Genomic DNA, 24,735 nt, shown 5'->3' with positions numbered 1-24,735 from the left:
GTGTTGTCCCTTTAGTAAAATGAACAGGGGGCTGTGGGGAAGAAGAAGAGCAGCTGCTCCCTGCCTCTGGGGTTGCCCTGCCAGGTTGGTTGTGGATATGTGGGAGTTGGGGGTCTGAGCATTCAGGGAACTGGGCAGGGTAAAAAAATACCTGGAAATGGAAGATTTTCAACTAGTTGTTCTAAGTATCTCCTTTCCATACACGCCCTGTCCTGGAGATAACCAAACATTAATTAGAGCAGAAGCACACATTGTTTGTTATTTTATCCACCATTTGCTGATGGGTCAGGACCTATTTTTTAACAGCCTACAAAATTCCAACCTAAGGACTTCAAATGCGGGATATGTTGGGCCACAGATGACAACCCAGGCCCACACCTGGTGCCCTGAGTCAGGGACCCAGACCCTTGGAACCCATCTCACTTCTGAAACCAGCTGGTGGATCAGCAAATAGTAGGAGCTCTAGGGAGGGCTTTGGATATAGGGAAACCATATGTTTTGGTATTGTGGGCTAGCCAGCAGGCAGCTAGCTATAAAAAGAGAGTGGCTTCTTCTAAGAACTTAAGCCCAAAATATATGTGAAGGAAGTCCCATTTTTAACACCAGTATGGTGCCAAATATTCCTTTGTGTCTAGGAACTGTGGGCAAGTGGTGCTTGGGACCTGAAAAGGTAAACCTTGAAAGATGAGAGTGATGGCCCTGGTCCAAGCTGGACCCATTTTCAGCGCAAGTAAATCACACCAGATCTAATTTTATGGATCTGGATTCACATTTGATATGAGTTCCATCGCCTGCTTTGTGACCTTGAGTAAATTATCTTTCTGAACCTCAGTTTCCTCAGTTATCAAAAAGAGATATGACTAGCTGAGCTAAAGAGAGTGATGGGGATTTAAAAAATGGATGCCAAGTATCTTCTGCAGTGTCCAGTTCAAAGGCCATACCCAGAGAAAATGGATGTTGGGCGGTTACTACTTTTGAGGCAAAGTGAAATTCTTGCTTGTTCACTTTCTTGTCCCATCTCCACACCACAGCACAGGCTGTTCCTGCCCCCAAGAAATGCCTCTCTTTCTATTTGAGAATGTTCAAAGCCTGCCTGCCCTGCAGAGCCCTGCCAATGGCCCCTCTTCCCTGATGCTTTTCCATATTTTTCCCAGTTGGACATGGCTTTTCCTACCTCTGCACTTCTTTTGCACTTGATCAATGGTTCCCTGTGCTATTCAGCCCAGCCCACATTTCACAGCTACTCTGTCAGTCATATTCATTCTACTGATCTCCTTAAGAAGAAACTTCTTAGTTATTTTTCATCAGGCTTGGTATATATTCAGTCCTCAATAAATACTATGTAATTATTCATTTATTCAGTATATGTTCATTGAGCATCTGCTTTCTGCCAGGCACTATGCTAGGCACCAGGAATATAGCAGGGAATGACACAGATAAGACCCCTGGCATCACTGAACTTACATTTTAGTGGAAACCAATAATAAATGAATAACAAATCAATTGATAAATATATATATAAATCATTTTAGACTATGATAAGTACTATGAAGAAAAGGAAACAAGGTAAGGTGAGAGAGAGATGGGTGCCAGAGACAATCCCTAGAGGGGTGGATGTGAGGAGATGAGGTACGAACATAAACTTAATGGGGAGATGGAGGCATGTTTGGGACAATTTCGGGGAAATGAGTTCCAGGCAGAGTTCCAGTCCTGAAGTGGGAAAGAATTTGGTATGTGGTAGGAACTGTAAGAAGGCCAATGAGGCTAGGGCATGATGATAACAGGAAAGATGGTACAAGATGGGGTTAGAGGTGAGCCAGATCAGGTTGACTCAAGCAAGGCATTTGGATTTTACTAAGTGAGACAATTTTAAGTAGGGTGGGAAACAGCATGATCCTATTTATAATTTTAAAAGATCCTCTGGCTATTGTGTGGACATGGATTGTATAAGAATGAGAAAAGCAGCAATGAAATATGACACTAATACTTAGTGTCTAGAATGGTATCTGTGGCTATGGGGATGACTGGATGGGACAGACTAGATGTGAGGGTAAGACAAAGAGCTAATGCAGAAATGTGTCTCTGATAATTGGTTTAAAGAGTGGGATGGACAGTGATGCCATTTCCTGAGATGAAGAAGAAGGAGAGGAGTTAGTAATGCTGTACTTATTTGGGGTTTTTTGGAAGGAGTTCATTAAGAATTTTGTTTTAAATATTTCAGGTTTATGGTGTCAAGAAGGCAGTTAGATACACATGTTAGAGGTCAGGAGAGGGCCTACAGATTCAATTTGGGTTAATATTTGTATATGATGTGAGGTAAGGGTCTTGAGCAAGTTTTAACCTCTCCATATCTCAGTTTCCTTATGTGTAAAATAAAGATAGTAAAAGTACCTATCTCATCGGATTTGGGGAGGATAAATTGTAAATCAATAAGTTAAAGTGTGTAAAGTATTTAGAATGGTACCTAGCACATTCAATAAGTAAATATTCACTAGTGTTAATTATTATTTGCTGTTGTTGATTGTGGTATAGGAGAAATCATCTGAATATGAGCTCATGGAGTAGAGTGGAAGAGAAGAACAAAATTTACCTCTCCCAGTAAAACAAATGTTTTAGATTACTTAAAATCAAGTTCCATCATCTGTGTATTGTGGAGTTTTTAATAAGTTAGTATTATCACTGCAGTAATACTGGTGTAAGGTTCTTAAATAAAAGAAGATAATAGTCCTTTGTTATTCTGGGCTAGTCAGAATACACCTGTAATCTTGTGCCTATTTTTGAGTGCACTTAAAAAGAGATTTCAATAACCCAGGTTAAAGCAGGTAGAGCAACCTAGTTGTAAGAAGTCTCAAAATGACTAAGTTTGGAAAAGAGCTGAAATAATTGAGAACAGAAGAAAATTTTTCTATGAGGCTGATGAAGCTTGAACTTCAGGACACCTCTGTTGTACAAACTCCTCCAGGCCCTAATTTTGTATTCTTTTTCTTAAGAAGGAGTCCAAAATTACACACATTTTGGGACCAACAAAATCTGTACCACCCCTGACTGAGAATACACAAAACTGCCTCCATCTTAAAATCTCATTGCCACTATAGGTCATTGAGCAGAGGCTGGGCCCATCCAACTGATGATCTGTAGAAAGAACTGAGTCCAGCATTCAGCAGAGAACAGAATCCAGGACTGGTAGGGTGCTTTCTAAACACTATGGCTCCCACTTTTAAGAGTTTCACCCCTTTTCTAGAGAGCAGTCTTCCAAGGATTTTTTTTTACTCTTAATTTTTAGTACAGTAGTTCTTAGCCATTATAATTAATAATGATAAATAAACAAATGAATGGATAGATAGATAGATAGATAGATAGATAGATAGGATCTAGTTATATGTGATTTTGACATATAACGTCAATATGAGAAAATGTTAAAATTTTTTTAAGTTCTAAGCCTAGTTATACTACCAACCGATTGTGTGTTCAATTTTATTCTACCTTTCAATGAATATAATTCTTAGATTAAGTGGAAGCTTTTAAAATTGTCTGCCTGCCTCCATCACCTTTATTTTTAATTTTCTTTAATTTTTTAATAAAAGTAGTTTATATCCATTAAAATTAATTAATTAATTAATTAGGGAGTTGTTAGCATCTATGAATAAAGGACTTGCACTGGAGGAGGTCAGCTGGAGCAAGATGGTAGGCAGGGTTGGGAAGAGAGCTGAGGCCTAAGCTTTGAGCAAAGAAAGAGCTCGACATTGGGCAGAAAGGAAGAATGAGCAAAAAAGACTATAAAGGAACAATCTTGGGGCTCCTGGTGGCTCAGTCAGTTAAGCATCTGACTCTTGATTTCAGCTCAGGTCATGATTTCAGGGTCATGACATCAAGTGTCATGTTGGGCTGCATGTTAAACATGGAACCTGCTTAAGATTCTCTCTCCTTCCCTTTCTGCCCTTCCCCCACCTGGCACACACACACACACACACACACACACACACACACACACACGTGTGTATGCATGCGTGTTCTCTCTCTCTCTCTCTCTCTCTTTCTCTCTTTCTCTCTTTCTCTCTCTCGGAAAAAAGCATAAAGAGAAACCTGCAAAATAGGAGGACACTGAGGAGCAGAGGGGTCTAGAAGCTAGGAGGAGTGTTTCTAGAAAAAATCATCAACATCACCATAACAATTGCAACTGGTGACACCAATACCATTAGTATTGTTGTGTCTGTGCTAAGTGCAAGACATGACTTACTCCTGGAATTCTTATCACCCATGAGATGGAAATCATTATCTCCATTTTCAAGTGTGGAAACTGATGCTTACAGAAGGAATGAAAGAATGTAGTACATTTTAGGAATGACTGAACCCATCTACATCCTTTCTTTTGCACTATGCCCATGCTACACTCCATAGTCTACCTAATTGGAAAACAATAGGAACGTAAGACCACTCTTCTTTATATTGGGGGGGGGTATATTTTTTTATTGGAGTTCGATTGGCCAACATATAGCATAACACCCAGTGCTCATCCCACCAAGTGCCCCCTCAATGCCCAGTCACCCCATCCCTCCGCCCACCTCCCCTTCCACTATGCCTTGTTCATTTCCCAGAGTTAGGGGTCTCTCATATTCTGTCACCTTCTCTGATATTTCCCACTCATATTCTCTCCTTTCCCCTTAATTCCCTTTCACTATTTTTTATATTCCCTGTATAAAAGTGAAACCATATAATGATTGTCCTTCTCCAATTGACTTACTTTACTCAGCATAATACCCTCCAATTCCAACCACTTTGAAGCAAATGGTGGTTATTTGTCATTTCTAATTGCTGAGTAATATTCCATTATTTATACAGACCACGTCTTCATTATCCATTCATCTTTCTTTTTTAAAAAAAGATTTTATTTATTCATGAGACACACACACATGCAGGGAGAGAGAGAGAGAGAGAGAGAGAGAGAGAGAATGGCAGAGACAGGCAGAGGGAGAAGCAGACTCCATGCAGGGAGCCTGATGTGGGACTCGATCCCAGGACTCCAGGATCACTCCCTGGGCTGAAGGCAGGCACTAAACCACTGAGCCACCCAGAGATCCCCTCCATTCATCTTTTGATGGACACTGAGGCTCCTTCCATAGTTTGGCTATTGTGGACATTGCTACTATAAACATGGGGTGCAGGTGTCTCAGTCTTTCACTGCATCTATATCTTTGGGGTAAATACCCAGCAGTGTGATTGCTGAGTCATAGGGTAGTTCTATTTTTAACTGTTGGAGGAGCCTCCACACAGTTTTCTAGAGTGGCTGTACCAGTTCATGTTCCCATGAAGAGTGCAAGAGGGTTCCCCTTTCTCCACATCCTCTCCAACATTTGTTGTTTCCTGTCTTGTTAATTTTCACCATTCTCACTGGTGTGAGGTGGTATCTCATTGTGGTTTTGATTTGTATTTCCCTGATGGCAAGTGATGTGGAGCATTTTCTTATGTGCTTGTTGGCCAAAATGTCAATGCTACCCAGGGCAATTTACACATTTAATGCAATCCCTATCAAAATACCATGGACTTTCTTCAGAGAGTTGGAATGAATAATCTTAAGATTTGTGTGGAATCAGAAAAGACCCCGAATATCCAGGGGAATACTGAAAAAGAAAACCAGAGCCAGGGGCATCACAATGCCGGATTTCAAGTTGTACTACAAAGCTGTGATCATCAAGATAGTATGGTACTGGCACAAAAAGAGACACATAGATCACTGGAACAGAATAGAAAGCCCAGAAATGGGCCCTCAGCTCTATGGTTGACTAATATTTGACAAAGCAGGAAAGACTATCCACTGGAAAAAGGACAGTCTCTTCAATAAATGTGCTGGGAAAATTGGACAGCCACGTGCAGAAGAAGGACACTGGACCATTCTCTAACACCATACACAAAGATAAACTCAAAATGGATGAAAGATCTAAATGTGAGACAAGAATCCATCAAAATCCTAGAGGAGAACACAGGCAACACCCTTTTTGAACTTGGCCACAGCAACTTCAAGATACATCGATGAAGGCAAGGGAAACAAAAGCAAAAATGAATTATTGGGACTTCATCAAGATCAAAAGCTTCTGCACAGCAAAAGAAACAGTCAACAAAACTAAAAGACAACCTACAGAATGGGAGAAGATATTTGCAAATGACATATCAGTTAAAGGGCTAGTATCCAAGATCTATAAAGAACTTATTAAACTCAACAGCAAAGAAACAAACAATCCAATCATGAAATGGGCAAACGACATGAACAGAAATTTCACCAAAGAAGACAAAAACCACTCTTCTTTGAAACCTAACTATGCACGTGCTGCAAACAGGGTACTAGCTCAAAGAGTACTGGGGCTTTCCTTAGAACTTATTGTCCAACCCTCAGCTTCCCATCCCTGGGACTCACCATAAGAGTGAGGGGGAAGAGCCTTACCCCTGTCACAGTGCTGAAACACAGTGACCAGCAGCTAGGGCAATTAAAATGAGTCACTCCTGCTAGCCAGGGAAGTGCTGAGTGATTTGCAGCTGGTGACAAATGGATAATTGGCCACTCAGACATCTTAGATGAAGTGGCCTCATCAGTAAAATTATTGCATGTGGCCAGAGCTATTTACACTGGTCTGGGAACCTTGATACATGATCCCAAGTGAGCCTCTCTCTGAGCATAGCTTAGTTCAGTAATTAGCCAAGATGGCCTTTTCTTTCTCCCAGTAATTTAGAGGCATGCCATCTGAGTTTCTACCTTCACACCCATGTTTTCATTACTTTTTAAAAATAGCCATTTGAAGCAGATGACAAAAGGAAATAGGTTGAGCTCAGTGACCTCTTGAGCTCAGCTGAATGAAGGCACACAGGAGGTATCCCTTCCGTCCCCTTCCTCTTGGGGATGATAGGAAATTTGCTTTTGAAATAAAGAAGAATGTATGTCCATATCCAACTCCGTGTCAAGAGGTCTTAGAGAGTAGGTTGATGGGATCAAAAGTTGATTGCTTTTTAATAACTTTCCACTTCCCACATCCCAAGGATCTGTTTTCCTGAATGTCCCTGGCATGGTATCTGCTCCCTCACCTCCAGGCAGTTCGTTGCTCCTCACACCATCTGCTTTACCTCCATACTGAAATGTTTACCCTGTGCCACGCGCTGTGTTACATGATCCATTTGTATTTTCCTTTTTAATTCTTAAAAATGCCTAAGTGCTATTACTTCATTTTGTGAAGAAACTAGCAAAGAGAGATTTAGTGACTTGCCCAAAGTCATACAACCAGTAAGTAATGAGACAGGACTCCATCTTGCTTTGTCTGATGACTGGGCCCATTCTCTTGACTAGTGCCCTCTACTTTCTCCCTGAGGATAGCACAAAAGTAATTGTCAAATGAATCACTGCAATATTTTATCTGGGTATTTATGTGGAGGTGATAATAACTACATAGATGTCAAGATATCTCTCAACTACTGTAACATATTAACTTAAATCAAAAGTCTGACATTCACAGTAGGATGGAGCGCAAAAGACAGCAAACTGTGGTCCACAGGCCAAATTCAGCCTGTTGTGTGTTTTTAGTTTTAAAGTTTTATTGTGATACAGTTATGTGCATGTGTTTACCTGCTGTCTATGGCTACAACAACAGAGACAAGTAGTACATAAGGCCCTCAAAGCCTGAAATATTTATTGCCTAGACTTTTACACAAAAAAATTTGCCTACCCCTCAGCCAGAGCAACAAATCCAAGCTGAGAGATTAGAAACAATTAATTACTGAATCTTAATCCATGATCAGGACAGGAAATACCTGTCAGAATCAGAGAATGATCCAATCAGAGCTAGCTATCTTCTGTTAGCATCATGTTTAATAATATATTTAGTGTCTTATTAACAAAAGAATAAAAAATCATTTATGAGAAGAGACAGCTGATGGCCAGCATCAATAGAGCATGTCAGAATCCATTCACCCAGTAGGCATGAACTGTCATTTGAGTATTGTCCTCCCCCATAACCCCTGCTCCCATTGATCACCAAATCCTGTCACTTTGATCTCTTCACCCAGTCTGCCCCTCCCAATTTCTGCTCTGTTATCAAGTTCAATCCTGCACCTTCTCTGATGATCAATATTAACATAAGTAATAATCAAAGCAACATCTTAAAAAAAGTCATTACAGCAGCATGGTTTGAACTATAATATGAAAATGATTGTAGCGCGATGGGGAAATAGAAGGGATTGCTTAGTGTCCTGCTGGGAATAATTAGGAAGTTCACGGCAGAGATAATATCCCACTACCGCTTCCTTTTACCTCTACCTACTGAGCCTTCTCCTACCCCCAGGCATCTTTCTGCTTGGCATTCTCCTACTTATACTCCAAAACCTAGCACAATTTTCTCCTCCTCTAGTAAGTCTCCCTGATCCCTGCCAGCAGATTAATTATCAAGCCCTTCTGTGTCTACTTAGTACTGCTTTCTTACTTGTCACATAATTGAAATAGTACTAAAATCACCATTTATGACATTGACATAAGATGACATTGACATATGATATTGACATATCATATATATATATATATATATATATATATATATATATATATATATGATGATGGCTCTGTTAAGTACCTACCATGCTCCAAACACTGCATGAAGCACTCTGCAGAGAATCAGGGTATCAGACCCCAAACCTTGTGTTTTAATCACTAGGCTACACTGCCCTCCCATCTTCTCCACAGAAGGTAGAGACTGTAGTGTATTCAGTTTTATCTCCATAATGCCCAGCAGTGCCTGCCATACAAGCAATGCTTATAAAATGAATGGATAAATAGTATGGTACATGTTTCTAAAGATTCCTATCCATTTGGTCATTCAAACACTAACCTGAGCACTGCTGTGAAGAGCTTTTACAGATATAATTTGAAATCCCAAATCAATTGACTTTAAGGGACAGAAATTTTTCCAGGTGGGCCTGACCCAAGCAGATGAACCCTTTAGGCACAGAGAGCTTTCTCCAACTAATGGAAGTCAGAGAATTTCAAAGAATGAAAGGGAATGCCATACTATTACTGGCTTTAAGATGGAGGGGACACATAATGCAGAATTCAGGCAACCTGTAGAAGCTGAAAGCAACCCCTGGCTAACGCCCAGCAAGGAAACAATGACCTTGGTCCTATGATCACAGGAAGGTGAATCCTACAAATAACTGGTAAGCTTGAACAACCCAAGCTCCAGATGAGAACCCCAGCCCCTGCCAGCATCTTGATTTCAGCCTGGTGAGAGCCTTATTAGAGAATCTAGACACCCTGACCCAGACTTCTGACCTACAGAACTATGAATGAGTACTGCTAGCAGGTGCTGAGTCTGTGGTGATTTGTTATGCAGTGATAGAAAACAAATACAAACAGGTTTCCAATTCTATCAAGACGCTGGTGGTCAGACTGCTTTCTGTAGATCCCAAACATTCCACTGAGCTTTATAAGAAATGAATATTGGCTATGATCCAACATCAGGGAGATATCATGGGTTAAGGAAGTCCATGCCCATCTAGAAATCAATCACAATCTGGTAAGGAAAGTAATGTTCTACAGTGTGTAGAGTACTGGATAAGAAATTTAAAGTCCTGGTTCCTAGTCCCAGATTGGCCAATGCCTCACTCTGTGACCTTGGGTAAGTTACTTTATGTCTCATAAGTGCAGGTCTTTCATCTGTAAGATGGGGATATTCATCCTTCACCCATCCATTTCACAAGACTGTAGATATAAGATCAAGTAAGAAAAAGAGTCCAACAAGCCATAGAAGTTGTGACCAGTTCTCTAGACGGACATAGGGAATCCTCCATCACTTAGATACTTTGAGGAAGAGCTGTGCCAAGTTATGAGATTAATAAAATTCAGGTGACTAGGTACACTTCCAAAGACAAGATCACAGCTGTTTCTTCCCTATGAAGGAGTTTATCCTGTAGATTCCTACAAGAATCCTCACAAAAATAATGCCTGCTATTTCAATAGCTTTTGCCTCTACCATTTTAATTCCAATAGCTTGGGATCCCTGGGTGGCTCAGCGGTTTAGCATCTGCCTTCGGCCCAGGGCATGATCCTGGAGTCCCGGAATCAAGTTCCACGTCAGGCTCCCTGCATGGAGCCTGCTTCTCCGTCTGCCTGTGTCGCTGCCTCTGTGTGTGTGTGTGTGTATGTGTGTGTGTGTGTCATGAATAAATAAATAAAATCTTTAAAAAAATAATTCCAATAGCTTTAAATCCATTAAAGGAAAATAAATCAACTAAGTCTAGTACTGAAAGTTTTGGTTTCTCACCATGACATAGAGTTGTATCACCCTATGAGTAGATCGAGGCCCAGCTGAGCAGGCAACTTGCCAAGGTTATAGGGCTGGTCAGTCAAAGAGCAAAGACTCAGTCTTGGCTCCTTACTTTTGATACAGAACTAGAAAATGCAGGGTTCTTGGATAGAGGCCCAGCTTTGCCTGTACCAGATCTGAACTGAAGAAAGACATTGCCTTATACTCGAGTTCCTATCATGTGGATCAGATGCAAATGAAGCATTGGAACGATGTCACATTTTCAGGAGCCTCTTCCTCTGATCTTCTAGTTATTCCACAGATGACATTTACTGGCTATTAAACAATAGACTCCTTCTTTGCTATTTTTATCAAGTAGATAGGGATATAGGGAATAGTATGTAGGGTAAGCTACTCTCAACACCTACCAGATAAATATTAATTAAAGGAGAATAGTGAAGGAAACATTGGCTTGGAACTTTCTTGGGAGGGCTTTGACTTTTACTAGATAATCCTCAACTTGAGATACCTTAGTTGGGTCTCTCAGTTCAGTAATGTTAGAAAAGGGAGTAGCCATCCTGAACACTTGGTCTACTACTTGACTCCAGGCATCCTAAGCTTTAAGCAAGTTTGGATTCTCCTGGCTCTGAAAAATATTCCAGGTCTCTAGAATCCAAATCCAATGTGAATAGAACTACCAGGTTATGAGAGACTTGACATTCATGCATTCACATGTTATTGAGGCCCACTCTAGGCTAGGTACTATAAGGTTCTTTACTCTTATAGAGCTTATAATCTAGGGAAACAATAGACTGTCAACAATTACACCAACAGAAATCAGATTTCAACTGCAATGTGAGCTGCATGGGGCTCTGAGAGTCTTAAGACTGAATGCTGAAAAAGTACTGGGTCAGGTGAGGTCTGGAGGATGAATAGGGTTGATGCAATGATCAGGGAGGAGAATGGCATGTGATAAGGGTGTGAGCATTTTGAGTAGGAAGGACCAAACAAAGCCCAAAGCCCATGTTGTGGAGATACTGGAGAGCAAGGTACAGGCCAGAGCACATAGGGTCTTAAGGGTTACCAAGGAGTTTAAATTTTATTTCAAGTGTAAGAGAAGGGATTTCATGGATTTTACACAAAGAAGCAACATGATACAATTAATGTTTTTAAAAAGACCACTCAGGCTGATTAGGCAGAGGAAGGGGAAGATAAGGGCTGGTGTCTAGTTTAGATGCCACTCGGGTCACCCAGACCTGAGAAAAGAGCATCATCTTCAACAAAGCCTCAGGACGCTAATATTTACCACTTCCTAAGGTGAAGAAAACACTGGACTAGTTATCAGAAGACTGGTGTGATTTGGAGTACAGATGTGTACTAGTCTTGAAGCATGGGGAGAATACTTTTGCCTTTGTGTGTATCATTTTGTTTGACTGCCCAATGGAAGCCATGAAGCCTGGTCTACCTGTTTATGATTTCAAATCACAGAAACTCATAGATGGAAGAGTATAAAAGAAGGCTGGGCCCTTGTGATGTTTGACCCTGCCTCTAAGTCGGCATACGTCCCCAGCACTCTATACCCTGGGGGAGTAAGAGTGAGCACCAAATACAGCATCTCTGTAAAGGTCTACTACTTGAACATCTTCAGAAATGGGGAAACTCACTCTCACCCTCAGGTTGCGCCACCTTAAATAAAATACCCACTTCTTTGTATTTAGTGTTTGTTTTTCTGAAATTTCTGCCAAATACTCCTAAATCAGGTTTCATAGTACCAGTCTCATGTCAATCCTTCAGTGAACACCTCTCTCTGAGTCTTTTCTTCCTGTCCCCTCCTCCTGCAGCTATTCTTCACATAACATAGCTTTGCTCCATTCTCCTGGTATCATTCCTTTGAACAAATTTCCTTTTATTTCCCTTTCAATGTGAAGCCTCTAAGGACATTATTTTCCATACAGCAAGCAATAACAAATATTTGTTGAATTTTTTGAAGTGAGCACTGTCTTCCTAGAATGAAAAGGAGCCCCCAAAAAATGGAAACAAAGTGAAACACACAGGAACATGGGAATAACATAGAGAATGTTGACCAGAACGTTGAGAACAGTGTGGAATAATTACACAAGCTGGCAGGCCTGGGTTCTGCTCATGGGTCAGTGTGATTTGAGACTCAAGTTTCTTTATCTGTATATTCATGGGTTGAGTTGGTGATTTCTTCAGTTGTTAAATATTAGGCTTTACTTAAGCACTGTCACCTACTGAAGGCTCTGAGCTTGAGGCTGTCAGGGCACATGTTAGAAAGGATGTAAAGTTACAGTAACTCCAGGATGACACTTCCTTAACAAATTGAGCCGAATGGAAAGAGAAATAGAATGCAAATAACTTTATCACTATATGATTTGGCATAATCTGATGCCCTGTCTGTCCACCACATTAAATCATTAATCATTCTATGGGACATGGACATGTCATATATATATATATATATATGACATGTACATAATTTTGAAATATCTTTGGAAAAATGTTCTAGAATTGGAAATCTCCTAGCCAAAGCTGAAAGATCACTATAGAATTCTTAACTATTCCTATTTTTCTTCATTGTTGGGCATAAGAGGAGAATAGGACTCTAAGAAAACCAAGGATCAATTTCTCAACTCATTTATCATTGTCAGAGTTAACATTTTGATCCAGTGCAAAATATTCTTTGTCTTTTATTTCAGCCAAACTCTTTCTCTGTGGTAGAGGAGAGCATTGTGGCTGCCCTCAGCAGTGACATTCCCCCAAACTGGCTAGAGTATAGTTGTTCTCATTCTGTCTCCAATCCATTCTCCCTTCCCTTCCTTCTAGTCCACCATTTTGGTGACCTTTAATGGCCAAAAGAACAACAATGAGAAGGCAGTCTGGAAACATTTCTGAACATGATCAAAATTGTACATGTGTATAAATGCATCTGCATTAATATATGTGTGCACAAATATTAGTGTGTATGTAACTCCATTTAAAAGGATGTTTGTACATGTGTGTGATTTTGTGGACAAGTGTTGACATATCTGTCTTTGTTGGCACATGTATTGATGTATATGTATGTGCAAAAGTGGTGTGAATATATGCCTGTGGGGTTTTATCACCCCTGAAGAATAGCAACCACATAGGTCTTTATCTGTGATAAGGAACAAAATGCCAAGGAGAATCTCTCTGACATATGAATTCTCACATCTAGCTGACAGAGGAGAAGGGTGCAATAGGGTTTGACAGCTCTGCTGACAGGGCTTAGGCTGTCCCTTGGCCCTTCCCTATAGCATTCTGCAGTTGATGTCTATGCTTCTGACACCTCTTCCCTTTGGCCTGCAGGTCCCTGTCTGGCCGCATCGTTGGTGGTGTCTGGTGGTTCTTCACCTTGATCATCATCTCCTCATACACAGCCAACCTGGCTGCCTTCCTGACCGTGGAGAGGATGGTGTCTCCCATCGAGAGTGCTGAGGACCTAGCGAAGCAAACGGAAATCGCTTATGGGACCCTGGAAGCAGGGTCCACTAAGGAATTCTTCAGGGTAGGAACATCCCTTGTCCTAAGGCACCTTCACAAAAGAGAACCTGTCATTAAAATATACTCACTAAGAAGCATATGATTGGAGGCAACCAGGGGCAACTGCTTCACATAGTACAAATCAGGGAAACCCAGAGCAATTCTCAGCTTTCTACAAATCCCTGAGAAATGTACATTTCTACATTTGTGGTAACATCAAAGCTCTTGCATTGAACCAGACCCTTACATATTACAGCCTATGCCAAGTTCTCTGAAGGCTGCAAAGGATATGACATGCAGTTTTTTCCCTGCTGCCACACCTACTTGCAATATAATTAGTAATTGACTAGGACCAACTTAGGGACAAGGTCCAGACCTGATACCCTTTATGTCCTCTCCTTAGAGACCTGACAAATAAGAAGATGGTATATGGAAAACAATTACTGTTAACAGGTGGTCTATTTAACAGTGCCAGGAGAGAGAAAATGTGAAGTGAGAGTGGAGATGGTGGAGATGTCATGTGGCTGGAAGCAGCAAGTGAAGGCAGAGGAGCAGAAGCCTAGGGTCAGCTAGACCTAGAGTCAGCCACACCTACGGCCAGAACCTGGCTCTGTCCTTGTTCTCTGTCCCTTAGCCTCTTTGACACCGTTTCCTCACCTATAAAGTCTGGAGAGTAATAGCTACCTTAAGGAGTCATTATAAAATTAAAAGAGATTAGGATCTACAACACAAGGCTCAGTTTCCCATTAGGGTTTTAGGGTAGAGGCATTTGGGGTGATTTTGGGGAAGGGGTAAGGATTTATAGCCACTAAAAACATATCTAGACATCATGCAACTAGGGCAGACCTGGGTTGGCTAATTACATTCCAGGCAAAGGGGACAACTTGAACAATGCTCCAAAACAGATAAACCTATAGTTTCCTGGACTGTAGACATGTTCATCCTAAAAGCTGAACAAATATCACATGGAGTTACCATATTTTGATGAAAGAAAAATGATAAACAATTGCTACCACTCACCTAGCACTTACTAGGTAATCAGGTCCTGTGCTAGCACACCCTACATGAATTATCTCATTGAATCCTTTCATTAGAGAGGAGTTAGATATGTGTTGTCCCCATTTTATATATGAAGCTCAGAGAAGTAAAAGTAATTGCCTGAGGTCGCACAGCTAATAAGTAGCATAAGGAGAATAGACGGCAAGTCCCTACCTTGCTTCAAGCATTGATGGGGATCCTGTGCAGACCTACTAGGTTCTCACTGCAACTTCATAGAGCAAACCCCTGGCCCAGGGTGAACCCACAGAGTAGAGTAATTTGTTCAATTTCTTGATTGTGGGCTCTGTGTTCTGTATGACAAGCAGGAAGGGGACCAAAGTCTTAACAATCACTGATCCAGTCTCTAAGGCTAAAATCATCCGCTTTCGATATCTTGGAGCAAGAGGGTAACTTGGAGGTCACATGGCCAGAATCTGTCATTTTAGAGAGTGACATGACTTGCTTAAGCTTACCCAACCAGCTAGTAGAAAAACCTCCTGTAATCTCATTATAATTCTCTGGCATTTGTAGCCTACAACCAAAGTGTAAGGAGATGTCTGATATTTGTCCATATAGCCAGTCCTATGCCACAGGCCTGCTGATGAACCTGGGGAACAGCCAAATCACTTACTCATTATATACCCATGCTCTCATCCCCAATATCTGAGCACATCACCATCCCCAAAGCACTTTCCCAACCATGGTCTCATTTATGATCCACCTGTGACCTGTGGCAGGACAGGGGTTATATGTCCATTTTGTGGACAAGATGTTAGAATTTAGTTGAACACCAATAAAAAATAAATTTATTTTTTAAAAAAAAAGATGTTAGAATTTAGGAAATCATAATGCAAGTGTCAAGGATGAACACAAAATCTGTTTCCTCATTTCCGCCCAAGCGTTGTTACCACTGAACCACTGTCCTAATGAGGTGGTGTCATTACCTGATGTTTTTTTAAAGATTACTCACATTATTAGATGGGCTCATGGATAAATCTAGTCTAGCCTTTTCCTTTTGTAGTTGAAGAAACTGAGGCCCAGAGAAGAAAATGAGCATGGCCTTGCTACTCAGAGGCACAGCTAGGACTTATGACTTGAAAGTTCTCTATTAATGTCAATTGACATATTTCTATTTCTTGACCAGAGCACACTGATAGGCATCTGGAAAGAAAACCAAGTGTATTCTACAAGCTCTGTGTGCTTACCGGGCCTACTGTGTTGATGACAATAGGTTGTAGTTCACGTACTAACAATGATTAAGCAGCAGTAGTTGCCGAGAGTTCAATGTTAAGAGGTGACTCCGAGAGCACATCTGGGCACATATGAAAGAATTCCTTGACTGGTATCAGTATCTGTCACATATATAGGAAGGGAAACTAGTCTCAAGCCAGCCATCCGGCATTCTTATCCTAAAGTAAAACCTGAACGAGGGGCATGATTATTAGTAGTGATTGCACCACTTCTGGAATACCAACTATGTGCCCGACACGGGCATGCATTTTACCTCTGTTGTCATATAATCTCTATGGCAACACTGTGCAGTGGGTGCTGTTATCACCATTGGCAGGAGAGGAAGACTGAGGCTCAGAAATGTTATGTTACTTGTCTGAGGTCTCCCAGCTAGTAAGATCTAAAGCCTAAAACAAGAGACAAGGTGTGCAATCAGGAGACCTGGGTTTTACTTATGGCTCTGCTACTAAGAAGCTACAAGACATTGAACAGTTCACTGCCATGCTGTGGACCTCCGTTTCTTTACCTGTAGAAGGAGAGTGCTGACAAGTGCTCTGTGATTTTTGACCTTGAGAATTTTCCCACCAGGACTTTGGTGGGTGGAAAGACAAGATCACTCACCACTCCCATAAGGCAGAAGGAGGGAATGGTGAAACGAGTATTCCTCTACCCCAGTCTCTGAAAAAAGTCTGGCTTCTAGTCCCCACGGCAGCCCAGAGCTTCTTGGCAGCCCCAACCCAGAGTCACTTAATCCTCCATCGACAGTTTAATTAAGATGTGTGAAGGACTGTGAGAGCTGCAGATGATAGGAGAGATCCAAGAACAAATACCCCAAGTATGCTTCCAATCTTCCCTGCCACTCATGCTGCCATTGCATCCCTGGAGATGAGATTTTCCTGGTAGCCTGCTCTGAGCGGCTATGAGCACAGCCCTTGCATTTAGGGCACTGGGGTGAGGCTGAGAGGACATATTAATTTTCTGCATACTGTTGCCCAGAGGGCTCTTCAGCTCTGCCTGTCAGCAGCCCCGTTTCCTGCCGTGGCCATCCTGTCAGGTCAAATTGCATCTTGCCATTGCCCTGCTGTGTATTTTGTTGGGCTTTTGCCTAGAAGATCATCTGCAAATCTGGTCACAGCTGAATTTATACATTTCTCTGTTTCCTGTGAGAGAATATGACATATATTGTAAATGCTCTGATTGGTTCTGTGTATTTCCTCCCTTAACTTTGAAATTTTCCCTCCCTTTTCTTCTTTCTTTCTTCTTCTTCCTCACATGGACATTGTTGCTTGAATGATGTATATTCATGTAAAGAATCAGATATTTCAAGCCCACAAGGTACTCAAAGGTCCCCATGACCCAACTCCTCATGGAACAGATGGCTAAAGACTAGAACCTGGGCTCCTCACTGCCAATCCAGTGGCCTTTCCAGCTGGTTAACCATACAGCAAAGCACATCATCTAGTCAATCTAATGATAGACTCTACCAAATGCCTCCCTGAAATTCTCAGTAACTGTTTCCATTAACTTTCCCTTGAGACCAGAATTTTTCTAGGCCCAACTGATCCCTATAGATCAGTTGACTTGAATAACAACTGTATATCAATATTTTGTCAACATTTGATGTTACTATCAAGGAAATAAACCTGATATTTGTATGCAAAGAAGAATGATGTTTTGTGGGTATGATCATTTTATACCAAATGAATCTATGATCTGTGTATTAACCACTAGACTATATGAGTTACATGACTCTAGTGCTATCTTTCAAAATAATACCCTTATATGTGTTTAACACTTGTCCATTTACAAGGCCAGAGTCCAATACTCCTAAAATACATCTACCTTTGGGGAAAGGATGATTTTTAGAAATAACATGTTAGATGAGAGGGATGACTTGTGGCCCTCGGTTATATGCCTTGGCTAAAGCTCTCCTATGTGCAAGGGTAAACTCTATGAAAGACTCACAGAAGGGAAGATGTCCCCCTCCCTCAGATAGCATCCACATACTTGAGACCTATGCACAAGAAAGGATACCTCACAATCTTGGCAGTCTAGCCTGACCATCCAGTCAGTACCTGTTCAGTGTCTGAAAGGAGTGTTAGCCCTCATAATACTCTCTCAAAGTGAGAGCCACAGAGACCATATAGATCAGAATCACCTGGGGAACTTCTGAAAAAAAATTTTTCTAGGCTCCACCCCAGACCTGCTGAATCAGAATCTTTAGGTTTAGAGGAGGAACATCTTCATATTAACAATTTCTGCACATGATTCCTGATGCCCCCTAGAGCTTGTGAACTATTGTCCTTGAAACTGAAGTGGTCTCAGAATATATAGGATTTGTTCTGGTCTGTGAAATAACTAGTAGGATATGGCTGGAAAGGACCAGTGTATCCAGTGAAGTAAACAGCCTAGGCCAAGTCCCAAAGAAGAGAAAGTTCAAAATGAGCTCAAGAGGAAGGGAGGAAAGCAATTTGGCTAGATTTAGAGGCTTTTGAAATGTAAACAGGCTACAGTATTAGGTCTCAAGTTATTAGCTTTATCAGACAATAATTTACATTCTGAGGTCAGTCTTATAATATGACTCATGATCTAGAAATTTCTTAGTGTTGTCCTCTAATAATGAAATCAGATTCCACTGATATTTTGCTCTCCACTTCTAGGCAGTATAAAGATGGCCTTCTTGAACAATAGATAGGTTCTATAATGTCTTTAGAAGCTAGACAGGGTCCCATTTCTTTACTCTTCCCATATAGAAGGAGAATATAATTCAGTAATTAAAAGATTCTGAGCTATTCTGTTCATTCTGTATTTGCAAGATATTTGTACTTTGGAACCTACTGGTACTAATTAGAGCCTCTTATTTTGCAATCACTCATAATTTGTTTCTTCCTGAGCTAATCTCGCTCATGAATGTGTGATCAAGCTACACTCAGCTCTTCATTAGTGTGTGTGCCGACCTCAATTCCAAGCACAGCCAGCACTTAATTCCAGCTTTGTTCCTGTCCCCTGCCAGAGGTCTAAAATTGCTGTGTTTGAGAAGATGTGGACATACATGAAGTCAGCAGAGCCATCAGTTTTTGTGAGGACCACAGAGGAGGGAATGATCCGAGTGAGGAAATCCAAAGGCAAATACGCCTACCTTCTGGAATCTACTATGAATGAGTACATTGAGCAGCGGAAACCCTGTGACACCATGAAGGTGGGAGGTAACTTGGATTCCAAAGGCTATGGCATTGCAACGCCCAAGGGGTCCGCCCTGAGGTAAGTAGCCAAGATTTGCTTCCTTGGTACTCCCTCTCCCCCTCCCTACCTCAGGAATGAAGCTGCTATGTCTGCCACATGGCTCCAGTGCCACAATGCAAGCCCTTTTTGGACACCTGTGGGCCTGGAAGACACCAGTCACCCGAGATCTTCAGCCCTGAGGTTGGAAATTGACCTGGGGGCCTCAGCTTGCTATGACTGTTGCTGCCCATGTGTTCTCCCCCATGCCTCGCCTTACCCCTCCAAGTGTGTTAAATATCAATGAAACCTGTGTTTGTGTTGTATGAGCTATAACACACCATCCTTTACCAAACATTCCCATATCCAACTAGGCTACGAAGAGAGTTCTCCAGCAACCTGGATTCTATGAGAGAAAGTGGTTTGTAATGTTTGTCTGAAAAGAAACATAAACATATTGTCCAAATGAAAAATCAAGTAGTTTGAGTCCTAAATGCTCTGTCTGTGGCAATCAAAATAATACCAAATGAATGGCAGCACCTGTTCTTTGCCAGATACTGATTTTTGTTTTTTTCAAAGATTTTGTTTATTCATTTATTCATTTGTTTATAAAATATAAAGAGGGAGAATGCACAATGGGGCAGAGACAGAGGGAGAGAGAGAACCTCAAGCAGACTCTACCCTGAGTGTGAAGCCTGACACAGGGCTCAGTCTCATAACCCTGTGATCATGACCTGAGCTGAAACCAAGAGTTGGATACTTAATGGACTGAGTCACCAGGTGCCCCCCAGATACTGATTTCTGTAGAAAGAAACAGGTAGTTCAGTAAAGAAACAAGTTTTGGTAAAGAAGCTCTAGTATTCATTCTAAACAGCTATGGTAGGGTCCTGTAGCCTGGGGTCAAAACTCATAGATTTAATTCTGGGATTTACTACTGGCTACCTTGACAAGGTAAGGCATATCATCTCCCAAACCTTCGGTTTCTCATCTGTAAAGAGAGGATATTCATCCCAGCCCTTTCTAGGTCCAAGGTGATTGTGAGTCCAAATGGGATAATCTACAGATTATCTTCTGTGAGTCCCAGAGACAAGAGAGGATGGAGTAGAGGCAGTATTTAAAGGGAACATTCCAGTATTTATAGAAAACATTAATACCTAGATTCAAAAGTTACATGTCCTACACAGATGAAAATCAGCACCTGATTCACTTGAAACTGCAGAACTATAAGGTAATTGAAAACAGCACAGAATGAAGTAACATATGAGATGTTATGTCAATTTACACAGGGATTAAATCATTTTAGAGAAATACAGTGTTCAAGGAAAGGTGAAAAGTGTTTAAAAAGGTTGCAAGAAGATGGAGAGGGGTTCCTAACCCACCTTGATATCCAGGATCACTTCCACCATCACATCTTGCATTCATTTCAGTAACATTGAGCCCTGAGGTTCTAGGCACTAGGCTAAAACCTGGAGCTACAATTTTGAACAAGACAAACAATCTCTATCCCTATGGAACTGCATTCTTACAAGAAAGACAGTTATTCAACAGGTGATTATTGGGGGGGGGGTTAATTATTATTTGATGGTTCATGACAACTATGACAGATTCTGTGGTCATTGACAAAAGGTGACCTAGAGGACACCTACTTCCAGTAATAAGCAGAACAAAACTCCCACTACAAAACCTAGATATTCAGGATAAAGTTATAATAAATAGCCTTTTAAATGGAAGTTAGGAAATCCCTAGGCCAAAACAAGAAAAGAACATCAAAACCAGAGTGAAATGCATAAACCAACTATTCAGGGACTGCCCTAAGCAGGGTAAAGTCATAAATTATGTGACATGAACAAAAATCAGAAGTACACCCAAAGATATAAAAGTAATGAAAAACATTTTTAAAAGAAAAATCCATTATCATAAGGGACCAGACATATTTAGAAAAATACAAATTAGAATTTAGAGAAGTAATAAAATCTCAATAGAAGGGTTAAACAACAAATTAGTCTAATTGGAGGAGAAAATTATTATACTAGGGGGAAACAATAGAGACAATTCCCCAGAAAATCACACAGAGAGATGAAAAGATAGAAACTATGACAAAGAGGTTAAGAGACCTGAAAGAGAAAACAAAATCCCAGACACATCTTCTGTGAGTCCCAGAGACAAGAGAGGATGGAGTAGAGGCAGTATTTAAAGGGAACATTCCAGTATTTATAGAAAACATTAATACCTAGATTCAAAAGTTACATGTCCTACACAGATGAAAATCAGCACCTGATTCACTTGAAACTGCAGAACTATAAAGACAAAGAAGATCTCAAACACACCCAGAGATAATAGGGTCTAATCTGGTGTGCAGGATGAGTGGAACATGGTCAAAAGGGCTTTTCCAAGAATGCTTTATCTCAAGTTGAGATCTGACAGATTAATAGAAGTTAACAAGGTAAAGTGAGGGGAGGAGTAGAGACGAACAGTCCAGGCAGAGGGAACAGCATGTGCAAAGACTCTAAGGTTAGGAATCATGCTACAGTTGGTTAACTGAAAGAAGCAAAGTGCTCCTGGACATAGATAAAAACGAGAAAGGTTAAGTTGAGATCAGAGAATGAAATAGGGAAGGATTTTGTAGAGGATTTTTGTCCTCATTTGAAAAGTAATGAAATTGGGATCTCTGGGTGACTCAGTGGTTTAGCCTGATCCTGGAGTCCCGGAATCAAGTCCCACATCAGGCTCCCTGCATAGAGCCTGCTTCTCCCTCTTCCTGTGTCTCTGCCTCTCTCTCTATGTCTCTCATGAATAAATAAATAAAATCTTTTAAAAAAAAGAAAAGTAATGAAATTATATTGAAGAATTTTAAGTAATTATCTGAAAATTGGGAAATAAAGCTATCTATAGGAGTGCGGAAATAACCGAATGTACCAAATGAAGGGAAATCAAATGGCCTGGTATTTATCAATTATACATTTTTGCCTGAACAACTTAAAAGATTCTCTGTACAAGTTTAGACAAAGTTCAAAGGGGATACAGAGAAGAATGTTTGGCAAGGAAGAGACTTTTATCTCAGAAACTTACACAACGCTACCCTAGAAAGGCACCGAGTAGAGAATAAGGTCTCACACATCTGGGAACATGAGTGATGCTTCAGTGTTACAATTTACTGAAAGCTTTATGAGTCAAAGATACTATTGGATCTAAATACTTGTATATAAAGTCAAGAAAACAAGGCATAGAGAGGTGACATGATTTGTTTAATCAATAGAGTACTTCTATCACCCCATCCCACATACAGGTGCCTGGGACAAGGTAACAAACTCAGAAAATATTACATCTTTGAGTGACATGAACATAAAGTTCAGGTCATCTGGCACGCCAGTGATTTTCCACCAATGGTAGATTGAGTGAATTCTGACTCCTTGCTACACACTATGGTATACACATTATCTCATATAAACTTCATACCTATGAGGTACCGTTATTCCCATTTTACAGATGGGAAAACAGAAGCACAAATTTTCGTTACCTGGCCAGGTTGACACAACTATAGCCATATTTCAAGCTCAGATAGTCTGATTCCAGATCCCATGCCTGTGACTCACTCTAATGCTTCACTGGGCTTTATGACTGACAGCACCATTAAAAGTAGGAGACTGGACTTATGTCAGGTTCCTAGTACCTATTCTCATGGGTCAAGCATTAGGCAACAACTCAAAAAAGTTAAAAAGCAGACATTTGGAGCCCAGAGTATCCACTCATTATGTGAAGACAAAAGGTGAGAGTAGATGGTCATTTTAATGCACCAAATACCACTTCTTTGTGTACTAACACTGCTTTAATAGGTTTTGCATGCCTGAAGATTTCTTTGGGGATAAATGTTGAAAATAATTCAACTCTGTAATAAAGAAACCCTAACTCTGTCATTTACATCTCTGTAAGACATAAAAAGCTATTTAATGATTTTGAGAAAGCCAAGAGAAAGGGAAAGAGAAATGAAAAGGAACATATTCCAAATATAGATTACCAATGGTGGATATGTAAGTCAAGAATACCCAACTGATGGTCACATGCACTCAGCTCTCTCCCAGTGCTCCATTCTCTCCAGTGGCAACTTTTAAGATGGCCAGGAGGTTTTCTGACTCAAAACCAGAAAAGTAATGTTCCTCCTAATAGGACCATGAGTTTCTGACCCAGGAAAATCCCTCTTCCCTCTATGGGATTCTCTGTCACATCTCTGCATTAAAACAAATCATTCTAGCAACCAATAGTGTAGAGATTTCATGAAACATAGAATTGCAAAATGGTTACAGAAAACATGAGCACACACACACACACACACACACCCTCCAGCCAGGGTTCCATCACACCTCAGCCTCACATGCCCCAAAGGGTGCCATTTCCTCAAAGCACGGTCAAATACCAAAGAGTCATGACAACCCAAATGTCACACAGACCTATGTGCCTGCTCCAGCAGTCTTAGATCCACTAAATTGATCCCAGGAAAGCATTCTGCATGACAGAGGTGGAAAGTGGAGAAACAGTAAGGGGAAGTACCTATTTACTGTTTCCTCTGGTCCCCTTTAAAAGGAGCTTATATGTGCTAAAGATAATATGGCAGAAGAAATCAATTTTAATTCACATTATTTAGAATTATAGCAAAGACTTTTGAAAACATGGTTTAGCCATTCACAAAGCTGTGAGCTCTGTGTAAGTCTTTACAGAAAGCTGGGTCAGCACACTACAGGCATTATCACAGACTTCCCTTCTGCCCTGTAAGAGTAGGGCTTCTGCAGCCCTCATAGGCAGAGGCGCTCCAGGTTCAGTGTCTGTGCCTACATCAAAAAGGGCTCCCCTGGCAGCTTTTTCCCATCACTTGCTCTCCATAAAGCCAGATCTTACCATGCCTACAGGGCATTTAACCACTTCCAGCCTTCCTGGAAAAAGCTCCAAGTTCCTCCAAGTCAGATCACCCAGCTCTGCCTCAGAAGGTCAGAGAACTGGTATCTAAGGTCCAACTGTTCCTCTAAAACTTGCCAAGTCTACTTGGCAAAAGCCAGGCCGTGGTGGTCCCTATGGATTGTTAAAAGGCTGTGTTAGTGACAGAATGGTGTTTTTGTCTCTTCTGCTCTGGAAACAAATACTCTGATGAAACGAAATAGTTCAATGCTTGATTTTCCATTTGGACAGGTGGTGTTTCTTTGAAACAGATGCTATTTGTTGGCTGTCACTGCATGTTTGGGGTTGGGCAAGGGGCTGGATTGTGTTTCCAAAGCCCTAAGGTTATGGATAAAGACCTGCTCAGCCAATGCCAGTCACTAGGGAAAGGCAATTGATAAATCAACTAATTATGATCTATTGGGCCCTTTTATTGTCAGCTAAATGTACTTGCTGGTCCAAACTGAAGTTTCCTTTCTTTATTATGATGAACACTCCCTTCAGTTAGAGACGACGTGTTCAAATT

The 24,735-nt window shown here is 40.9% G+C and overlaps 1 protein-coding gene across 4 annotated transcripts in view; it reads left to right on the top strand.

Moving 5' to 3' along the window:
• Nucleotides 1-24,735, top strand: part of GRIA1 (glutamate ionotropic receptor AMPA type subunit 1) — a 302,439-nt gene that overhangs the window by 244,206 nt on the left and 33,498 nt on the right. For all 4 annotated transcript variants that reach the window (XR_012001207.1, XM_072756784.1, XM_072756785.1 and 1 more), the window contains exons 12-13: nt 13,623-13,821; nt 19,078-19,325. Coding sequence is in view for 3 of the 4 variants with exons in the window: in XM_072756784.1 (XP_072612885.1) it covers nt 13,623-13,821; nt 19,078-19,325 (447 nt within the window). In the remaining variant the exon portion in view is untranslated. The remainder of the gene's footprint in view (nt 1-13,622; nt 13,822-19,077; nt 19,326-24,735) is intronic.

The sequence above is a fragment of the Vulpes vulpes genome, chromosome 4 (genome assembly GCF_048418805.1).
Source record: "Vulpes vulpes isolate BD-2025 chromosome 4, VulVul3, whole genome shotgun sequence".
Lineage (NCBI taxonomy): Eukaryota > Metazoa > Chordata > Mammalia > Carnivora > Canidae > Vulpes > Vulpes vulpes.
The sequence above is the reverse complement of the archived record's forward strand: the minus strand, read 5'-3'. Positions and strand labels throughout refer to the sequence as shown.